The sequence below is a fragment of the Oculina patagonica genome, chromosome 4 (genome assembly GCF_052425735.1).
Source record: "Oculina patagonica isolate OP01 chromosome 4, crgOcupat, whole genome shotgun sequence".
NCBI classification, from domain to species: Eukaryota; Metazoa; Cnidaria; class Anthozoa; order Scleractinia; family Oculinidae; genus Oculina; species Oculina patagonica.
In genome coordinates this window covers 26,906,486-26,927,423 of record NC_135761.1, presented here as the reverse complement: position 1 = coordinate 26,927,423, position 20,938 = coordinate 26,906,486, and the positions used below count along the sequence as shown (strand labels likewise).

Here is a 20,938-nt window from a genome sequence, read left to right as displayed (position 1 = left end):
AACAACAACAAGCTTTATTTGCATGACTACGTAGAACTTTGGTAGTATAGCGAAAGCTATTTGAATTTAATTACATATAATTTCATTAACTAGGATAATTAGTTAAGTTGAAAATAACATAACATAACAAAGAAAATAATAATTTTAATAATAACAATAATCTAAGAAAGAATTACTAACAATAACTGTTCATTAACTATTCGAAGTGGTGATCATTGTAACGAGATTGTCTCTCAATTCAAAGCATGCTGAGATAAATGAGATCAGCTTAATGTTTACAAAGTAGTCAGTAGAATTCATAAGATGTGATAATAGGGTTTCGCGTGGTAGTAATCGTAGTAATGGAAGTTTGGATTCTATTTTAGAGAAGAATATGTCTCGTATCTGAGTATAAGCTGGGCAATCTAACAAAAAGTGAGTTTCATCTTCAATTTTGTTACAATTGCAGAAGTTGCATATTCTTTCATTGCGAGGTGTATTGTCGTATCTACCTGTTTCGATCCTAAGTTTGTGACAGCTTATTCTCAGTTTTACTAATGTTTTCCTTAAAGGGTTCTTTCTTGCTAAATCTAAGTAGGTAGAAGGGCTATAATTTGTTTTAATAGTGCTATAAAAATTAAGTTTTTGCGAGTTTTGTAAGGTCTGATTCCAATGTGAAATATACTTCTGTTTCATGATATTGATATACTGGTTAATTTTACTATTATTTAATGAACTATAGTTAAAGTCATTAAAATTATAGTATTCGTTTATTTTCATGACTCTAGAGTAAAAACCAATTTTTCCATTATCATAAAGATCAATCGATATTTTTAAGGCTTGTCTGACTATAGAGTTTTCATCCTTTTGGTGTAAGTAACTTAGATAACTTAGTATCTTCTTATTTATATCAATGATCAGAGGGAATTTACCAAGTTCGGCTCTGCATGCAATATTGGATGTCTTGTTATGTACTTCTAAGTATCGTTTACAAAACTGTAAGTGAGTTTTCTCAATCGGGGAGTAGTACAGAGGGAAGTCGACAAATACCACCTCGAATTAGACGCTTTTATTGCAGCTGGAGTTCGTTTTTTGGCAAGTGTTAATGAGTCACGGTAAATTCCCCGACTTTGTTTACCCACGCGGAAAAAAACAAAATTTGCATACCATGTTCAGGCAAGCCCTTGACATGTTCAAACAAGCCCGTGACTGTCACGTCACGCTCTCAACGTAATTCGACAAATACCACACTGAATTAGACGGCAAGGAGTCATAATTGATATCACGTGCATTAAATCAAAAGAACAATAGTTGTGCACGTGTAAAACAATAGATTTTTCATTCAGAGTGCTTAGAACTCAGATTTTAGACACAGGAATGAAAACAACTTACTAACGTCTAAAAATATCATTCGGGTAAACCCCCGACACCCACGCACAAATTTGCATGCCGCTCGCGGCTTCATGTCAATTGAACAAATGCAACTAATGAGTACATGGCGACAAAAAGTTACTCTTCAGAAGCAACAATTTGCCTGTATTGCGACAAAAGTTTCACAAAAGAGGAATTTTATGACTCAATCCCGGTTAGAAAGCACTTCTCAGGGCTCTATCACGGACAAATTCACAAATGTTGTGCAGATATTATAGAGGAAGACTACTGGCGTGTAGAATCTCTAAACGCTAAAGAAAAAAATATGAACTTCAATTAACAAAAAAAGGGGAGCGGGGGTGAGGAGGGAGAGGGCGAGCAAGCAGGAATTCCAATTGAACATTTGCAGACATTGGAATATACACAAAGATGGGCCGAGGAAGAAAAGGAGTTTTGATAACAAGTGGGAAAAAAAAAGTTAAAAGGTTTATTGGGCCACCTTTACAAACTTTTCAACATAAAAAAATTTCTAAAGAAAACAATCAAACAGTGATTTTATTGTCAGAAGAGGCGATCGCACAGTTGAAAACTTTTGACAAAGAGCTTGTCGCAAACCTTTTGACAGGCAATTGACTCTTTTAAAACTGTTTTTTTTTTGTACGTCTTAATATTTACCGGTAATTATTAAATTTAACAAACCTGTTTTTGTATTTATTGCTCCGTTTTTATTTGAAATTGCGGCCAAAATTTTGTCTCCTTTTGATGCTTCTAATGAAACTAGGTCCTGTTTTTGGAAATTAGAAACGGTTGGACTGATTGTGGCTGACCCCCTTCCACCATTTTCTGTTTGAACCTTGATCGCCACCTGTACTTCATCATTTACAACATTATCATCTTTTTTACTTAAAATAAGAAACTGCCATTCTTCAATTCTTCCATCAACGGGCATAATAAAGTAATTTAAATTAAAATTAAATTTAACCGAATAAAAAACAACAGAACTTGGGTGAAAACCACCCCCAAGAGTAATTGTACCATCGGTTCCATCATAAAAACCGTTTATGACAAAATTCAATATTTTTGGAAAATAGTTTTTTAACTCAAACCCATTCATATCAATATTCGTTTCAAGCACCATGTCTCCAGAAGAAATAATAAAAGGTTTTTCAAAAACATCGCTTGGCACGTCCGCTTGATAACCCTTTACACCATAAGCAATCAAATAAGCTTGCTCACTTGCTTGTGACCCCGAGTAACCAGGATTGGTTATGTCAATAAAAAGTTTATCGTCACTGTTTGACGCATTTTTTTGTGAGTGAATGATTGTTCTCGTATATTTTGGCGTGTGATTGTTGAATCTTTTTGTATGATAATTGACAGTGTTACTTCCAAAAGGTGACGAAGCACTTAAACTCCAGTTAAGATCACTTTCTGGGAAGAAAAACTCAACGCAAAGAGTGTAATCACCAGAGGGCAACCCGGTTAGGCCGATTTTAAGTCTTGAATTGAAACTGTTTCCAGATTTTACTAAATTAAAACGAAAAGCGCTTTTTTTGAGTAAGTGAACACCGGAGTTAAAATTGTCAACAACTGTTAATGAGTTAACATTTGTAACACCTTGAAAAGAAGATGCAGAAAAAAACAAATGTGAAAACAAATTTTCGTTTACTCCTGAAGAAATTGAGTGAGTTGAAACATACTTTTGCATTGAAACTAAGTTTACAGCGTCTTGGTCTCCGACAGGATTTGCAAGCTGTTTTATTGAATGGTCGTTCATTACCAAATTTTGATTAACAACACCCATTTGTCCAGGGTCACCTTTTGGGCCAGCGGGACCTTGTGGACCAGCAGGACCAGTTGGGCCTGCATCTCCTTTTGGCCCTTTTGTTCCAGCAGGCCCAGTATGCCCAGCAGGCCCTGTGGCACCAGCGGGACCAGTTGGACCTGTTTCACCTTTTGGACCCGCAGGGCCAGCAGGACCAGTTGCACCGACGGGGCCAGCAGAGCCAGTTGCACCTTGGGGCCCTTGTGGACCAGCAGGCCCAGTAGAGCCAGTTGGGCCGCTGTCACCTTTATCGCCTTTTTGACCAACGAAACCTCTTGAGCCAGTTGGGCCTTGGGGACCTTGAGGACCAGTGTCGCCTTTCGGGCCAGCGGGGCCAGTAGGACCGCGAGAACCTTGTGGACCAGCAGGACCAGTAGGACCTTGGGGGCCTTGGGGGCCAGTGTCGCCTTTATGCCCAGCAGGGCCAATCGAACCTCTTGGGCCAGGGGGGCCGGGAGGGCCAGTTGTTGAAGAGCTGTCTGAAGGATGACCTGTGTCTCCGTTGAAAGCACCCATTATATATATTCGTCAAAATTTTTTTTCGTAGTTTTTTTTGGCCTGTCGTGATACAAAAAAGAGAATTTTGTTGCTGTTGCCTGATTAAGCTGATTTCTGTCTATGCCAAGCTCATCTGCAATACGATTATTTTCTCTTGGAAGAAAGGAAAAAATACAAAAATGGCTGCAATTATCACGAATATTTTTCGGCACTTTGAAAAAACATTGAGAAAGATAAATGACGCTGCATTGACGATGCCTTCCGTTTATAAAGTAATTGATGATTTCGTTTTGATTGCTTTCACAAACCATGTCGTCAAATATGACAATTTTTTGGTTGTCATCTGTGAGTTCTTCAAGGGGAATAACGGTGTTGTTTGCCTCGATAACTTCATAACCAGTTTCAGGATTGACTCTTTTTTCAAAATCGTCAAGAATCAACTGATATTTTTCTTGATGAAGATTTTTTGCACAAAGATAAATTTTGTCGTAAACCAAAAGCTCATAAAGCATGTGTAAAAGAGTGTTTGTTTTTCCAGAGTTGCTTGGACCACAAATAAGCATGCGAAAAGTGTCAGATGGCATGCTTGTATGCCCCTGTTTGAAAGCACTTTGCGAATAAAACTCAGGATCGTAATTTGGGATCTTCATTTTTTCGTTGATTATATATATACTTGAAAAGATGTCGATGAAAAAATGGCAAACACTTGCTGAAAAAAAGTCCGCGGTTGAGCGCCAAAATGCCAAAATACTTGCTGCGATAAAAAACAAAGCGATTGAAAAAAAATTTGGACAGCTTTCAGGTGAGGAGCTGTTTAAACCGCTGACACGAAGGTTTGACCGCGCCTTTACAGCGCAAACGGATGAACGAAAAAAAACTGATGCTGAAGAAGGGCCAGACTATAACATGGATGATTTTGACTTTAACTACCCTTTTGGTGAAAATTTTATGCTAGATGAAGAAACGCCCCCGACAACTCCGCCGCCGTCACCAGAAGTGCCTGACTATTCGATGGTGGAATCTGACCAAGATTTCGAAGACGAAACTCCAACATCATCACCACCATTAACATCATCACCAGCCCCACCTCTTGCGGAAAAGGAAGATGATGATGATGATGATGCAGAAGGTGATGATGATGCAAAAAATGGAGATGCTACCCCCTCGCAAGACTTGTCTCAGTCAGTTGAACGCGCCAAATGGGGGACACCACAAAACCCAGGAATTCAGGGATCAGAATCAACTGATTTGCAGGTGCTGAACAGCATGTTAACGAAAAATAAAGACAACCCCGGCTATGTCGTGAAAAGCCCAAAATCAAAATATCACGGTTACACTATGCCAGAAATAAAAAAAGCCCGAGACGAAATTTATGAAAGAAGGGGGGAAAAGAAAGCAAAATCTTCTTCAGTTTTCGAAAAAGAACCCCCGGATCAAGAGGGGAGCGGTGTTGTTGATGTTAACGACCTTGTTGACAGACTTCATATAAGCCTCGGGTCAATTGATGCAGGAAACACTTCGAAAAAGTTGCGAAGTCAAGTAATTTTATTGCTGCAAATGTTAACGAAACAGAAAGTGCTGTCAACAGAAGAAGCAAAAAAAATTTTACATAAGTATATAAGATGAAACATCTTAACCTTTTGCTCAACTCCGCGATTGCGAAAAAGAGTGATGCAAGAAATGAACCTCATGACTTTAAAATTCACTTTACTCCCCCGATCGTTTTGGACCCTTCAAAAAGGTACAAAGCGGCAATGAACGAGCTTGTAACAATGAGCTATTCTTGGTATAATGTTTCAGAAAAATATAACAATAACAAATTTAAATGGAAGAAAAAAAGTGACTCAGACTGGATTGATGTTACCATTCCTGATGGAATGTATGATTATAAAGACCTGAACGACGCTTTTCAAACTCTAACAGGAAAAACTGATGATTCAAAAAACATTTTTGAACTTTATTTTTATACCACGACATACCGGGTCACAATTTTGATTGCCAACGATTACGAGCTTGATTTAAGCGCAGGTGATTTTTCAGAGCTTATTGGATTTGAAAAAAAAATCTTGAACGACACGAACAACGTTGGCGATCATGTGCCAAACTTGACGAGAGGGGTAGACTGGATTTATATTCATTGCGACCTTGTTTCAAGAGCTGTTGACAATATTGAAGACGATGTTTTGTACACGTTGTCAACATCGACTCTCGAAATCTCTTACCCATTTTCGAAAGAGCCTTATCGACTCTTGTGGCATCCAGTTAACAAATACCGAATTAACTCGATAAGAATCAGAATTAGTGATGGACTTGGAAATGACCTTTTTCTGAACGATCAACCTGTCGCTTTGAGCATTTTTATCGAAGAGGAAGAATGATTTTTGAGAAAAGTATAGGATGAACCACCCAAGCGAGTGGACGAGGTTTTACGACAGAGGTCGCTACAGATATCGGCACAAAGGAACCGGGGTCGTAAGAGACACTTTAATGTCTATCGGTAAACGATTTGCAAAAAGCGGAAAAAAAAAGGCTGAAGAGGCAGCCAAAAAAGCCGCTGAAAAAGCAGCTGAAAAAGCCGCTGAAAAAGCAGTTGAAACCACCAAAAAAGTTGCAGAGCGCGGCTCAGAAAAAATTCAGCAAGTTTTGAAAAGAAAAAAAACTCTTTTACCTGATTCTCGAAAAAAGCTTGAAAATATTTTAAGAAAAGAAGCGACAATGGAGAAAGGACTCAACCAAACTTCGAGACAAAAGCTTGAAAATATTTTGAAAAGAAAAGAAGCAAAGATGAAGGTGAACCGAATCATTGCAGAAAATTAATTTTTTTGTGGATAATATATATATACCTGGTTTTGGGAGCGATGTTTAGAAGCGGAAAGTTTTTGGAAAAAACTGAGTTTATGAGATTTGGGTTAGACAAGCCCATAACAATTCCTGGAAACAATCAGCTACAGGCAAAAAGTGGCTACAAATTTTCTGTGACTGACAGAGACAACTGGTTCGACTGGTACAACGCTTACATTCGTGCAGATTTTACATTTGAAGCAACCGCAGATGGGGCTGCTGTTGCAGGAGACACCCGTTCAGCGCCGATTAATGGATCTTTTTCTTTAATAAATAAACTTGTGGTAAAATCTGCGGGAAAACCTCTTTATAACGTTGACAACGCTCACAAGCTGATATTTATCAAAAACTTGTTGGATTTTTCCGATGGCTATTCCAGAAGTGTTGCCAAAAGCCAGTTTTGGTATCTTGATACGGCTAACAATGATAGAACAGAAGCAGCCTCACCAAACAGTGGAAGTCGAGAAAGGGGGTCGTTAGCCCACGCGGGTTTAACGGTCAACACTATCATTCCTCTCAACAGGTACTCTTTTTTTGAAGAGCTCAGTGACAAGCTTTTGCCACCAATGCCGCTTGAGCTTGAAATACAACTTCAGTCTGACGCAGAAATGATTTGGCAGAACGACGGCACAAACAGGCGAATTGTTGTAAGAACCCTTGAGCTGTGGGTTCCAATGCTTCGGTTCACGAGCGAAGGGCAAATGCTTGCGAATGAAGACTTTTTAAAACCAAGAAAGTGGACTTACATGAGTGAAATGGTGGAGCCCAGCACCAGTCAACGCACTGCTTTCGGAACTTGGCAGATAAGTCCTGGAATTAAAAACGCAAAGCATGTCTTCATCTTCATCCAGCAGACCCGAAGAGTAAACACTCTTACCCAGAACCCGTACTTTTTTGACACTTTTAACATTGACGGAGATGGCTCAGCAAAGCTCGCTACTTGTAGGCTGCAGTACGGTACTTCCCAGTTTTATCCTGAGCTGGAGTATGACGAAAATTTCAAGCTGCGAATCCTCAACGACGTGATGAATTACCGTTACCGAAAGAATGATTACAATACAGGAGTTCAGCTGGATAGAACCAACTTTAGCACACTTTACCCTTTTATTTACTTTGACCTTCGAGAAAACAAAGAGAACTTGACAAACGATCCGAAGCAGCTGATTTTTCACTACAGGCTAAATGAAGCGGCAAATGCCCAGGATTACACGATATTTGCTGCTATTACGTACGAAAGCGAAATGGTTCTGAAGCAGGTGGGTAACGAACTGGTTGTTGTTTAAATTTTTTTATAAAATATATATACGATGTCTTCTTACTACCCACACAAGGTTGCGCTTTCTGAGGGCCAAAAAAACAGCCTTGCCAAGGCGTTTTCAAACAAAACATCAATCACGCTAAGACTGAAGTACGAAGACATTACGGGAAAAAATGGAGACTCTTTGCATCTGACCTCGCGGCAAATCAAAAAAATTCAAAAAGCAGTTAGCGAAAAAAGGGGGGTTGATCTGAAAATGAGCAAAACGCAGATTAAAAACGCAGTTAAAATCATAAAAGCCGCAGTTCTTGGCAAAGGGTTGCAGGTAAAACCAAAAGGTGGAAATGGTATGAGGGTCCAGCCTGCAAATGTGATGCGGCGACCGCCTCCATTCATTGGAACTTGGGGAGAAAAAAAATGAATTTTAAAGACGTTCCTTTAACTGATTTTGACCTTTTTGTATGGTGTGATTATCTTAAAATCCCGATAAAAGGCATTTTTTCAAGAAACGAATTGAGCCAAAAAAACACTCTCCCTGCATAATTAACATGGACGACTTGGGCGGCCTTGGTACCCATTGGGTTTGTTGCTTTAGAAAAGGAGAAAAAGAAAGCTATGAGTACTTTGACTCATTCGGTTTGCCTCCACCCGCAGAATGGGAAAATGAGCTTGTTCTTGAGGGAAAAAAGAGCTTTTTACGAAACGACAACCAGATTCAGTGGGAAAAAAGCGTGCGGTGCGGTTACTACTGTTTGCTTTTTTTAAACGAACGAAACAAAGGGCGGTCGTTTGAGAAAATTCTTGAAATGTTTTCTGGCGATTTGTTGAAAAACGAGGCTGTGGTCAAAAGGTATTTTTTGCATCAAGTATAAAATGAAGGTGTATTGCGTTAAAGAAAGAAAGTTTACCCCCAACGTGCCTGGCAGTGAAAAAGTGGTAATGACCAAAAATGCTCGAAAAATGTTAAAAGCCAAATGTGCAAGTTGCGGTATCACAAAAACAAGGTTTCTTTCGAAAAGCCAGAGCCAAGGAGGCGCTTTAGCAAGGCACAAGACACGCTTAGTTGACAAAATCGCCGAGGGAGCAAGCATGTTTTTGTCTGGCCCCTCTCCCACATTTGCAACGGCAGCTGCGAAACTTGCAGGGCAGGCATTTAAAGGAGTGAGCGACAATGTTAAATATTTTCGAAGCACATAAATTAACAAAAAAAGAGATAACAATTGAATGGAAATTCAGAAAGTTTACTGCGTGAAAGAAAGGCGTTGCACTTACAACGAGCCTTACACCAAAAAAACCGCGATAAACATCGAAGGTCAAAAAATACTTGAAGCCAAATGTATCAGTTGCGGCATAACAAAGGTTGTTCGATATGACCCGGTAAAAGGTTTTTGGACCCCCAAAGACGCTTGGAAAGCCAAACAAAAAACAAAAATTTTTTCTGCAGGTATATAATGAAAGTCTATTGCGTAAAAGAAAGGCAGTTCACTCCCAATGTGGAAGGAAGCGAAAAAATCGAAATGACAAAAAACGGCCGAAAAATGTTAAAAGTCAAATGCGCCAGCTGCGGAATAACTAAAACAAGATTCGTTTCAAACAAAACGGGGGCAGGCGTCGACATTCACAAAGCCATCGGCAAGTTGCCAAAACCAAAAAAAGGGTGGACGCTGCCGGGGCACAACTATACCGGGCCTTACAATCCTCTTGAAAAGCAGCTAACATACGATCCAAAAACCGGAAAAATTCTCAAAATCAAGCAAAAACCCACGGGGGCTACAGACGCTGTCGCAATGCAACACGACGTTGATTATGCTGTTTGCGCCGGCAAAAAAAACGAAAAAAGTTGTAAACACGAGGCGGATAGAAAAATGGTAAAAGCGCTTGACGCAGTTCCCAAAAACAAGCGCCAGTGGGGGCACACTTTGGCAAGAAACGTGATTGCATCAAAGCAGAAGGTTGGCTTAGGGGTTGGAGAAACCGTAAACAAAAAAATCGGAGAAAAAATTCCTGGTTTTCAGCAAGCGCAAGATGCCGCCATGGCAATCACAGGAGCCCTTGGTGGAGATAAAAAGCTTCTTGAAAAATATTGGTCAGGAGACATAGCTAAGGGCGCTTTTAACACCAAAACGGGTTTTTTCAGCAAAAAGTTTTGGACTCACCCTTCAGAAAACCAAGACCCTTCTTGCTCAGCCACAGTTTATAACAAAAAAAACAGGAAAATGGGTCAATCATTATTGCGATTAAATCTAAAAATTTTTGCCTTCAAGTATAATGGCCACCGCTACCCAATACAGACGAGCCGAAATCAAGGCAATGAAACTGACCTTGGAAAATCAGCAGGCCCACTACGAAAAGACTTCCGCCAAATTCAAGCGCTGGCATACTCGCTGTCAGACAGCTTGCGCTTTAACGGGCGGTGCCGCGACGATTCTTACCGGCTCAGGTCTCGCAGCTTCGCTTTCCGCTGTCGGCATTGTCGTTGGAGGGCCTTTGATTGCGACAGCAACAGTTTTTTCTCTCGCGTCAACTTCTTTGGGCGTCACTGTCAAGTTTTTCTTGCAAAAAGCAAAAAAACACAAAAAAATACTTTCACTTGCTGAAGAAACTCTGTTTGCAATCAACTCTCTTACTTCTGCGGCCCTTGAAGACGGACAAATTTCTGACGACGAATACCAAGAAATCGTCAAAAAGTACAGTGCCTTCTCTTCGAAAAAAACGAAACTGCGTTACTCAAATCACACTGACAGCGCTCGCTCCCACCAATCTTGAAAATGTTTTTCGGCAGCTTTTTTCGTTTTTTTATTTTTCGTCAAATTTTCCGCCAGCTTTTTGATCATTTCTTCTTTTTTTGGCCAAGAATCTGGTAGCTTTTTGAAATAAAAATACAAAAAACAGGTGTAGTTAATATATTTTTTTTTATAATTTTGGCAGTCTTTCACCACGTTTGCCAAAAATCGCAGCCTTGATAGATCAAAATCTTGCCAAACAATACCGTTTTTTGTTAAAACTGTTTTCAAATATGACAAGTTCGCCACCGGCGAAATCGATCTTCTTTCTGTCTCTTCCAGATATTCAAAACCGTGGGGTTCTTGAAAAACGATTGGTTCAAAAGTTTTCTTTTTCGCAACAAGAACCAAAAAGAAATTTTGGACATCTTTTTTTGTTAATTTAACGAGAGCATAAGGGTCAGCGACAAATTTTTTTTTTGTCTTTTAGCCACTTAACGCCCAGACCATAAGGGTCATCGCCAATTTTTTTTTTGTCTTTTAGCCACCCAGGACCAAAAAGAGTCAACAAAATTATAATAAATCGGAGCCATATTACTACAGCCCGCAAAGAAACAAGGTATCGCTGTCATCGCCAAAATATTTTTTTTCTTCCATGTTATATTAAGGCTTTTAAGTTCAAATGGAAAATAATAAATTGGAGTCACGTTACTACAGCCCTCAAGGATACTGGAAAGGAATTTCTGCAATAAAAAAATTAGCCAAAGCCGCAAAGGTTTCCGAAGATACTGCAAAAAGGTGGCTCGGAAAACAAGCTTTTGCAAATCTACCTTCCCGCACCACGATACGTTCCTCGTCCAAAGTTTAATGTATCTTCTCCTAACGCGGTCCACCAGGCGGACCTTCTTTTTCTTCCTCATGACAGATTGCCGCGAGGGCGAAAAGTTTACAAATACGCGTTGACTGTTGTTGACGTTGCCAGCCGTTACAAAGAGGCCGAGCCTTTGACCTCAAAAGATTCAACTGAGGTTGCAAAAGGTTTTCGGGCAATTTACAGGCGTAGTGCACTGAAATGGCCACAAATGCTGCAAGTTGACCCCGGGCGCGAATTCATGGGCGCTGTTACCAAAGAAATGGAAAATCAAAAAACAGCTATTCGACGCGGGCGTGTTAACATTCACAGAGATCAGGCCATTGTTGAACGTTTCAACCGCACACTGGCAGAGCGCCTGTTTGGTTATCAGTACAGTGTCGAGTTGACCCTGCCATCTGGCCAGCGGTCGACAGCGTGGGTTAAGAGGCTACCCGAAGTTATTGCCGCTCTGAACAACGAAGTTACACGGCTGACGGGCAAAAAACCCTCAGAAGCTATTAAATTAAAAGCCGTTGCCGCCAAGCCGTCGACTCCTTATTTGAGGCCTGTTGGTAAGAGCGAAAAAAAGCTCCCCTCCTCCGTGAATGTTAGATATTTGTACCAGCCGGGTGAGTTAGAAGGTGGCGGAAAACGTGCCACCGATCCAATCTGGTCTTTAAAAGTCTTTTCGCTTGAAAGAGCTGTAATGAAACCGAACGAACCTGTTTTGTATTACTTGCAAGACGGCCCCAAGCGTGGCTTTGTGCGCGAGGAGCTGCTCGTAGTACCTCCTGATACCGCCCTTCCACCAGTCAATGCCAGCTAAACGTGATATTCAATCGGTTCGGTATGTATTCCATCTTCAAGCACCCAACGTTTGTCGTAATAGGCGCTCAAACCCAGTTTTTCCTGCTCGTAAGTTACCATTTTTCCTTCCTTCATACGGAAGCCTCTGTTTGTTGCCATGTCCTTATGACCATTCAGAGCGGCCTTAAATCCTTGCCATCTTATTTCGTTTTGCGTCTTAGACATCCCCTTGGTGCTAAACTTCTTTTTTTCACCTTCTGGTTCCTCGATAAAATAACACTTTGAGCAGAGAGCAATCATCCGGCTGCCCGTACACTCAAGCTTAAAGAGACCAGGGGTGCGGCCGCTCCACTTGTCCCAAGCCAGCCATTGTTTTTTTTGGGTCTCAAATTCTTGTTTTAGCTCAGGTTTTACGATGTCCTCAAGCTTCGAAGCAGAAATGGCCATGTAACAGCTGTCCGTGTCCATCTGAATTAGCTCAAAGTCCTTTCGATCAAAATATTTGTCTAAAAAGTCATAGTAAAACTTGAGCATGCGCAGCTTTGCCAACTGGTAAACCGCGATCCCAACTTGAAAAGGCCTGCTGATCGTTATCCGCGGCTTACGACTTTCCAACTCGTACGCTTGCCCGATTTCATCTAAGTCACTAAAATACGCACTTCGCAGGGCTCTGTCAACCACTTTCTCATCTTTGGTGTATATCACATTCGTTTGCCGTTCTAGTGCCTCGATCAGCTTCCCGTATGCACTGTTTCCTAACAGCTTAAACACGTCAGCCAGCAAGGCCTTGCTCTTATCAACATCACCTGTTCTCCGCGCCTCTGTCACTTGTTCTACAAACCAGGGGAAGATCTTTTTCGGTTGATAGTCAATCGTTCGGTAAACCGCCGTTATCTCTGCCCCGTGTTCCACGTACCAGCGCAGCAGTGGAGCATACAAAAGAATTTTTTTGGCAGAAAGGGCACCAACGAGCTTTTTACCATCTCCACGATTTCTTTTTGTTTTTTTCAAGTATTCATACATGTGTTGTGGAACGGCTTCGGCTGGCACCTCTTTGTTGTAAAAGAATGGCGGCATCTCTTCAAACTTTTTCCACAAATGTTTTGGAATTTCTATGTCAACTTCCGCAAATCCAAACCATCCGGCGGGTATATATAAAGGGGGGTTTTCTCCTTTCAAGTTTCGCATAAGATAATAGGCCGCAGATGTTTCCATTCCTGTATGGTACCAAAGTTGTTCTTTTCCGCATGGCATGTCTTCTAACATTGTTGACAAATAGAGGGCATTTGCGTCGTAGCCAACGATGTTTTTGCAAAATTTTGCGTTTTCAAGCTGGTGGTCTCTTATCTTTGTAAATCCAGCTTCGTGGTACCTTGTAAATACTATGCTCGGGCCTCCAACAACCGCACCTTTCAGCATCTCATACGCTTGTGCGCTCGGGCTGTGCATTTCTGCCCCCCTCTCGACCGCTCCCCGAAGCAGGTAATGTAAGCTCACACCTGGAATGCTGACGGCGTCTTTTAGGATGTCAATACCCTTTTCAGTGTAAAAAGCTTTCATTTTTTCTAGAGCTTCTAGGCCGGGAGCCACATCAAGGTTATTGTAATAGCGAAGCCAATCTGCAAAAGTTCGCATTCCCTTTTCTCGAAACAGTTTTTTACAAGCTTTCCATTCTGAAAGTTTTAGCACAAAAGAGTTTTTCAACTTTGAATACCAAGCAAGATAATCCGGCAACCCTGGGTAGTCAAGCTTCTCGGGGGAGTCAAACCACTCATAAGGAAACCACGATTTCGTAGCCTCACATCCGTATGCCTTAACCCACTTTTCATAGCTTGTTCCTGGCCCAAGGTAGTTGATAATGTCAAGGAAACGGAAGCCCTGAGTGAGCAAGAACATGATTTTGTTACAGTTTTTTGCCACTCTGACTTTGCCCGTTGTGTCAGCAAGGCGGTCTGCGAAGTTATTTTTGATCAGATTCAGATCGTAACTGCCAGAGTTGAACCCAACAACAGGTACCTGGTTGCACCATTCCTCAATTTTTTGTCGCTGCGCTTTTGGAAGCAGGCCAACGTCTTTTGGCATGAATTTCGCTCTTACTTGAGCCCGGATGTTTTTTCCGCGTCTCTCCAGCTCTTCCATAAACTTGCGGACCAGCTCCGCGGGGTCTCTTTCACAGATGTGGGTGGGCTCTCTTTCAAGGGTGTCACCGATGCTTACCGAGATTGGCACGTGCGCGTTTTCGATCGTGAGTGTTGGCGTTGGTTCCTTTCTCTGATTATTGTCGCCATACGCCTCGAAATCGTACAAGATCGCGTGCGGGTAGCTTTTTGTTTGCGCCCGCGGTGTATCAACAACGATTTTCCTTACTTCGCACGCCCAAGCCTCGATCACGCGGTAGCCGGCCCTTCGTAGCAATCTTGTACGTTTCATTGTGGCTTTGAACCTGTCTTCGCGTGTTTGGTCGTTGCGGTCAATGATTTTGTTACGATCTTGCGGGTAACATTTTCGACACCCGTGCCAGTGGCAGCCGTGGTATTGAAATACAGTTTTGGAAATAGGGTCGTACCCGTCGACAGGTGCGCGCTCAACCCAACGCTCGCCACCATGTCCGCACATCGCGTGGTGAATGTGAATTTTCCGCCGCTTGGCTTCTTGGTCAAGCCACCGAAGCGATTTTTTGGAAGCTTGATGGTTTGGATAGAAAGCCTTCTCAAAGCTTGTCTGCGGTTCTTCAACCTTTTTGCCCGGGCAATCAATTATTGTTTTTCCTTGGCTGCAAGTTTGATAATGGCGTTTAAGGTTGCAAGCTTGTGTAAATCTCGCGTCGCAATGGGGGCATGCATACGTCTTGGCTAACCTTTTAATATCCTTAATGACAAACGCGTGCCCTTCGTAAATGCCGATTGTCAAAATGTTCTTTAGCATAGCTGGAGGGTTTCTTTTTAGATGCCATACGACTTCCTCATCTTTTACCCTCACAGGCTCATAAACTCGGATGCCGAGCCAATCAGAAAAAGCGGCACCCTGATTCAGATGCCTTTCAACTTTATCTAATTCATCAAGAGATGTTTTTGGACAGTCGGTCGGCACAGTTTCGAGTTTGAAGAAACTCTTTGCGAGACCTCGGGCTGCTACTGTGCTTCGATCAATACGTGCTTCTTGGTGCACAGCAATACAACGCCATAGACACAAATTATCAAGATAGGTATCTAGCGCCACCATCGACCGGCCATGCGCAAGGTTGCGAAGCCAGTCTGGTAAGGGGCCTGTGCCTAACAGCGGTTGTCGGTCAAGCACAACCTTTACATCAACATTAAAAAAGCTTTCAAACTTCCACTTTGTAGAAGGTCTTTTAGTATTGTCAGGGGCCAGGCGTTTTGTCTCCTGTTCGGTCAACCATTTTTCCGCTGCAGAAAGCTTATTAATCCAAGGTGAGCCTTTGTTAATGTAGTAAACAATGACCGTATCATCTTCAATGTTGCGCAACTGATACGAGTAAACATGCCTGATATAAAACGCTGTGTTTACATTTTCTCGAATTTTTTCCATAAAGTTTGGTGTAAGGTCTTTTTCCAGACCTCTAATGAAGCGCCATCGAATAAAACGCCGGCCACTATTTTCCTCCCCCTCGTCTTCCGCGACATCAAGAAGGTTTAAAATCTCATTCTGATAATTTGGTACCACCCAATTTTCGTGTGGTACAAAAGGATCAAATTCATTTTGAATGTTCTTCCTTTTTTGCTCCTTCTTTTCTTTGTGACGAAGTCGCTGAGGGGGTTTTGGGTGATACTTTTGTGCAAGCAACGGTTTTAGCAAACGCTTTTGCACTTCAAGAGGGATCGGTTCATCCAGTATATTACGGACAACTTCACGAAGTGGGCCCGACATTTGAGGCATTCGCTCAATTTGTTGCTCAACAAACTTGTCAAATTGACTTGCTTTGTTCGCGGTCAACAAGGTTTTGCTGAAAGCCATGTAACTAAAAAGCACAAATGTTCAATTGACATGAAGCCGCGAGCGGCATGCAAATTTGTGCGTGGGTGTCGGGGTTTACCCGAATGATATTTTTAGACGTTAGTAAGTTGTTTTCATTCCTGTGTGCTAAAATCTGAGTTCTAAGCACTCTGGAATGAAAAATCTATTGTTTTACACGTGCACAACTATTGTTCTTTTGATTTAATGCACGTGATATCAATTATGACTCCTTGCCGTCTAATTCAGTGTGGTATTTGTCGAATTACGTTGAGAGCGTGACGTGACAGTCACGGGCTTGTTTGAACATGTCAAGGGCTTGCCTGAACATGGTATGCAAATTTTGTTTTTTTCCGCGTGGGTAAACAAAGTCGGGGAATTTACCGTGACTCATTAACACTTGCCAAAAAACGAACTCCAGCTGCAATAAAAGCGTCTAATTCGAGGTGGTATTTGTCGACTTCCCTCTGTACTACTCGGGGAAAGGTCCCACGATTTAAAGTCTGATTTCACAAAGGCACCCCAAACTTCACTGTTGTAGGTTAATATTGGTAAGATTTTTGAGTCGAATATTTTGCATGCTATTGAAGGTTTAAGTTTATTGAAACCTGTGTGCCGTCTTAGACTAAAGAAAGCATGAAGAGCTTTTTGTCGTAGATGTTCAAGTGAGAGTGTAAAATTTCCTGAAGAAGAGATGCGAGTCCCTAAATAGGTATAGTCTTGAACAATGTCTATGTTTTCACTGCCCACATGAAAAGCATAATCAGATCGTTTTTCACGTCGTTGAAAAATCATTATTTTTGTTTTCTTTGGATTTATGCTTAGCATCCAGGAGCTGCAATATGAAGATAACTTGTTAAGACAATTTTGCAATCCTAGTTTTGATCGAGATAAAATAATTAAGTCGTCTGCATAGAAAAGGGAGTTGAGTTTGGTGCCATTTGGTAGTATAAACGGATCAGATAGAACATTATTAAAGGAAAAAGCTAAATCGTCAACGTATAGGTTGAAGAGCAGAGGACTTAAAATACAGCCTTGGCGTACACCTCTTGCATACCGAAAAGGGCGCGTTCTATCATTTCCAGTTTTTATAGAGGAGGTAGAGTTCGAGTATAAACTTTTAATTAAATTATAGAAATTTCCTCGGACATTTATCTGTAACAGTTTGTATAAAAGTCCATCGTGCCATACCGAATCAAATGCTTTTCTAAAGTCGACAAAACATGCATATACTTTCGTTTCATGACAATTGGCATACTTATCTATTATTGTTCTTAGTGTAAAGACGTGATCCGCTGTTCGGTTATTTGCTAAAAACCCAATTTGAGATTTATGAAGTATTTCAAGGGACTGGACGTGTTCAAGAAGTCTTTGGTTGAGAATTGAGCAAAATAATTTTCCGAGACAGCTAGAAACACAGATTCCACGATAGTTTGAGGGATCACTTTTAGTCCCACTTTTAAAAATTGGTGTGATAAGGCCATTACACCATGTTTGAGGCATGGTACCCGTAGGCCGAGTCCAATTTGGCTGTCAGAGAAATTTTTTGAATCTAATTATTTCCAAATTGAACAAGCATGTAGTCCGGTTACATATTAATTATATAGCTCGTAGTCAGTCAATCCAGCGTAAATAATAAACTTTTTTATATGTCCAGAGCGGGAAAAACATTCAACAATAGTAGGCATAACACAGCACATGCAACTCACTCAAAGCATTGTCTTCACGAATAAAACTTAAACAAAACAGTGCAATTTTATTCACCTGAGTTTGCGAAGCTTGCTACAAAGTGAGTGAAAACACTGCATCAATCAACGAAAGTCGTTAACAAAGTGTCCGAAGAGCTTTACAACTTCTTTGAATCTGACATACTCCTTTCCACTATTTCGTTCATACTTCATGGCAGTGTTTTCTTTTCGAATTTCAGCATAAACGACAAAGAATTGCATCTAGCTCGTGGCGATGAGTATCTGACAGATTTCTTGCTTCCCTTCGCTGCACTTACGTTCACCCAAGTTTTGTACTATTAGAGGCGTTTTGCTCTTAGTTTTTGCTTCTTAGTGTAGCTAGCTCCTCCTCTGACAACGTAGAAAATTTCTCTTAGTTGTTACTATTGTAGCCTGAATTTCAGACATCCCTCTGTGCTCGCCTCCTCGCCAGAAGAGACGTCTGAACACATTTGGCTCTAATGCCGTCCGGTGACGTCACTACACTTTGGTTTTAATTCATGCGGAAAAGTTTCTGTCGAGGCCATGAAATTGTGAAAAAAAAATCGCTTCAATAAAGGATTACAGGGTAACAAATTGTTTGAATAGTAAACTATTGAAGACTTGAGACAAATGAATGAGATTTTAATCGACTACAGGCTATATTCTTTTACGGAACCGATTTAATCTGAACTGATTTGCTTTATCTAGCGATCAAAATATAATATGCAGCGGACAAATACAACACACTTGTGAGTACTTAAATGAATCAATTTAGACGGTTACATAGGCATCAAGAAACGGAATTCAATACAAAAATATCCTTCTTGACCGTGGGCACTGAGTTCAGAAATCACTGGCTCATCGAGGCTGCAGGACATAAGCGTCGAGCGGCTTTGTTGACAACAAAAGAATAAGCTTACGTATAAATTTGGCAAAACACTGCATGTCGGAGCGACGAATGCCGCCAACTTAAAACCTACCGGTTTCCATTACTATTCTTCATCCGTAGGTAAACTAATAAAGTAATAAACTCAAGGTAAATGACGAATAAATTTATTTCTGGGAAGGTGAACTCTTTCGAAACTCTTTGCAAACGTTTTCAAATTACAATCCTCGCGCGGTAAAATTCAGTCATAATTTCACATAATTATGCAAAATATTTTTAAATCAACCAATCAGAATCACTACCCGGTTTTCGGGTAGTGACGTCACCGGACGGCATTAAGGCCAAATGTGTTCAGACGTCTCTTCTGGCGAGGAGGCGAGCACAGAGGGATGTCTGAAATTCAGGCTATTACTATTGCTGAAAAGCTCAAAAGGAATGGAAAAACGTAGCAAACTTGCCTTAAAAATTCCGCCATTGTCGACTAACAATGCGACAAGTTTACCGGGCTGATGCTATGCTTAATGCTAATTGGCTGATATCCGTCACATGTCGCTTTTCCTTCGATTTGATTGGCATTTTACCTGAAAGTCCTATTCGAAACTATCCAAATTTAATCCCAAATTAGACAGTTCTCAGAAATTAAGGAAAAATAGCTGCGCTGACAATATAGGATTTACTGACAGCTATATAATTAATATAATAAATTTATATATTCCACCCAGACTATAAAAAGAAAAGTAATTTCCGCTTTGAATAACTTAAAAGTCAGAATTTTTTCATTATGTTTATACATTTACAAGGGAAAATAAAAAAGAAAAATTTTCCGACTGGTCTTTTTTCAGCAGTTGGCAGACAAACGACACTGAAGATAGTGCAGTAGTTCTCCTTATTTCATTCACGAGTTATTTGGCGGTAATAACAAATTCTAAGCCGTGAGAAAATCCTTTCCTGAAAAATAGAGAACAAAAACCTTTTACTTTATAGTTTGGTATTTATATTTTTAAGGATACTTTCATTGTGTTCAGTAACGCAGAAATGATTGAGTTAATTTCTGGACTATGTACCGGTCACGCAGATGATAGAATGAACCATAGTTAGAATGAACTGAACTGAACTGATCTGATCTGATGATGTATATGTTACTCTTGGTGTAGATGCAAGAAAGATGTTTCAGTTACACAAACTACTTGAAAATAAAATTCGAGTTTTCCCAACACGAGTCGAGCCGAACCTAACTCTACTCCTGTTCCTCTTCTCATTATGAATGATATTTGGCATAGAAAGGTTTCCAAATTGGATGATTTTTAAACATGACGATCTAAACATGAGAGCCATATTGTCCACCACTTCAAGCAGAAACATTCTTTGGTGAGGTATTCTACTTTTACTAGTCGAGTTTGAAAAGGTCAAAGGAAAAGTTTTCCGTTAGACACTTTCTTACTAAGTTTTTTAAAGTACCATTCAACTTACCAAATCATATTATATAAAATAAAAGTGAAATTATTCCCTTGCCTACTACCAAAAAAAACCTGTTTCCTTTTTGTTTGTTTGTTTATGTGTTTGCTTGTTATTTGTTTCTTAGCACAAAGACGAGGTTAAATGTCCTTTTAGTTCAGATTTTACCTGAAGGGGAAGTTCTACATTCTGATAATTGTTTTGTTTCGTTTTAGCCGGTGATCTTATACTTAACAGTGGTGAAGAACTGAAGATCAACACGACTGCTCCTTCCATTACATTTTCAAGTTACAATTACACTGCATCGCTTCAAAACAGAAGCTCCTTACATGGCAGACATCTTGTTGCCGACATAACATTCAGTGGTAACATTGCGTTCAGGAGCGGTTCAGTAGTTGAAGTATTCGGGAAGTATGCTCTCAGCATAACAAGTCTGAGTGGAAACATTTTAATACAAACTGATGTCAACATAACTTGCGGGGAGACGGTGTTCAATACAACATGTCTTGGTGGATTCACACAGTCATCATCTCCAGTCATGGTTGGAATAAGTTTGCCCAAAACAGATGCCATATATGAAGGTAAGCTTACGAGAATGTAAAAGTACAGAGTTTGTATGGGAGTTAAAACGGGGTTTCAAACAAGGCGGCGGTAAGTAGAGCTGTCCGCTTACGAGAGTGTCCGTTAAGAGAGCTTCTACTGTATTAAGTGACTGTCTAGAGTCTCATTCCGTAATCTTTAGAAATCATTTTTTCTTTAGC

The 20,938-nt window shown here is 40.6% G+C and overlaps 1 protein-coding gene across 1 annotated transcript in view; it reads left to right on the top strand.

Moving 5' to 3' along the window:
* The window catches only part of LOC144650049 (polycystin family receptor for egg jelly-like), a 145,398-nt gene that overhangs the window by 60,955 nt on the left and 63,505 nt on the right, over window positions 1-20,938 (top strand). The window contains exon 3 of the mRNA XM_078509693.1: window positions 20,393-20,758. Coding sequence (XP_078365819.1) covers window positions 20,393-20,758 — 366 coding nt within the window. The remainder of the gene's footprint in view (window positions 1-20,392; window positions 20,759-20,938) is intronic.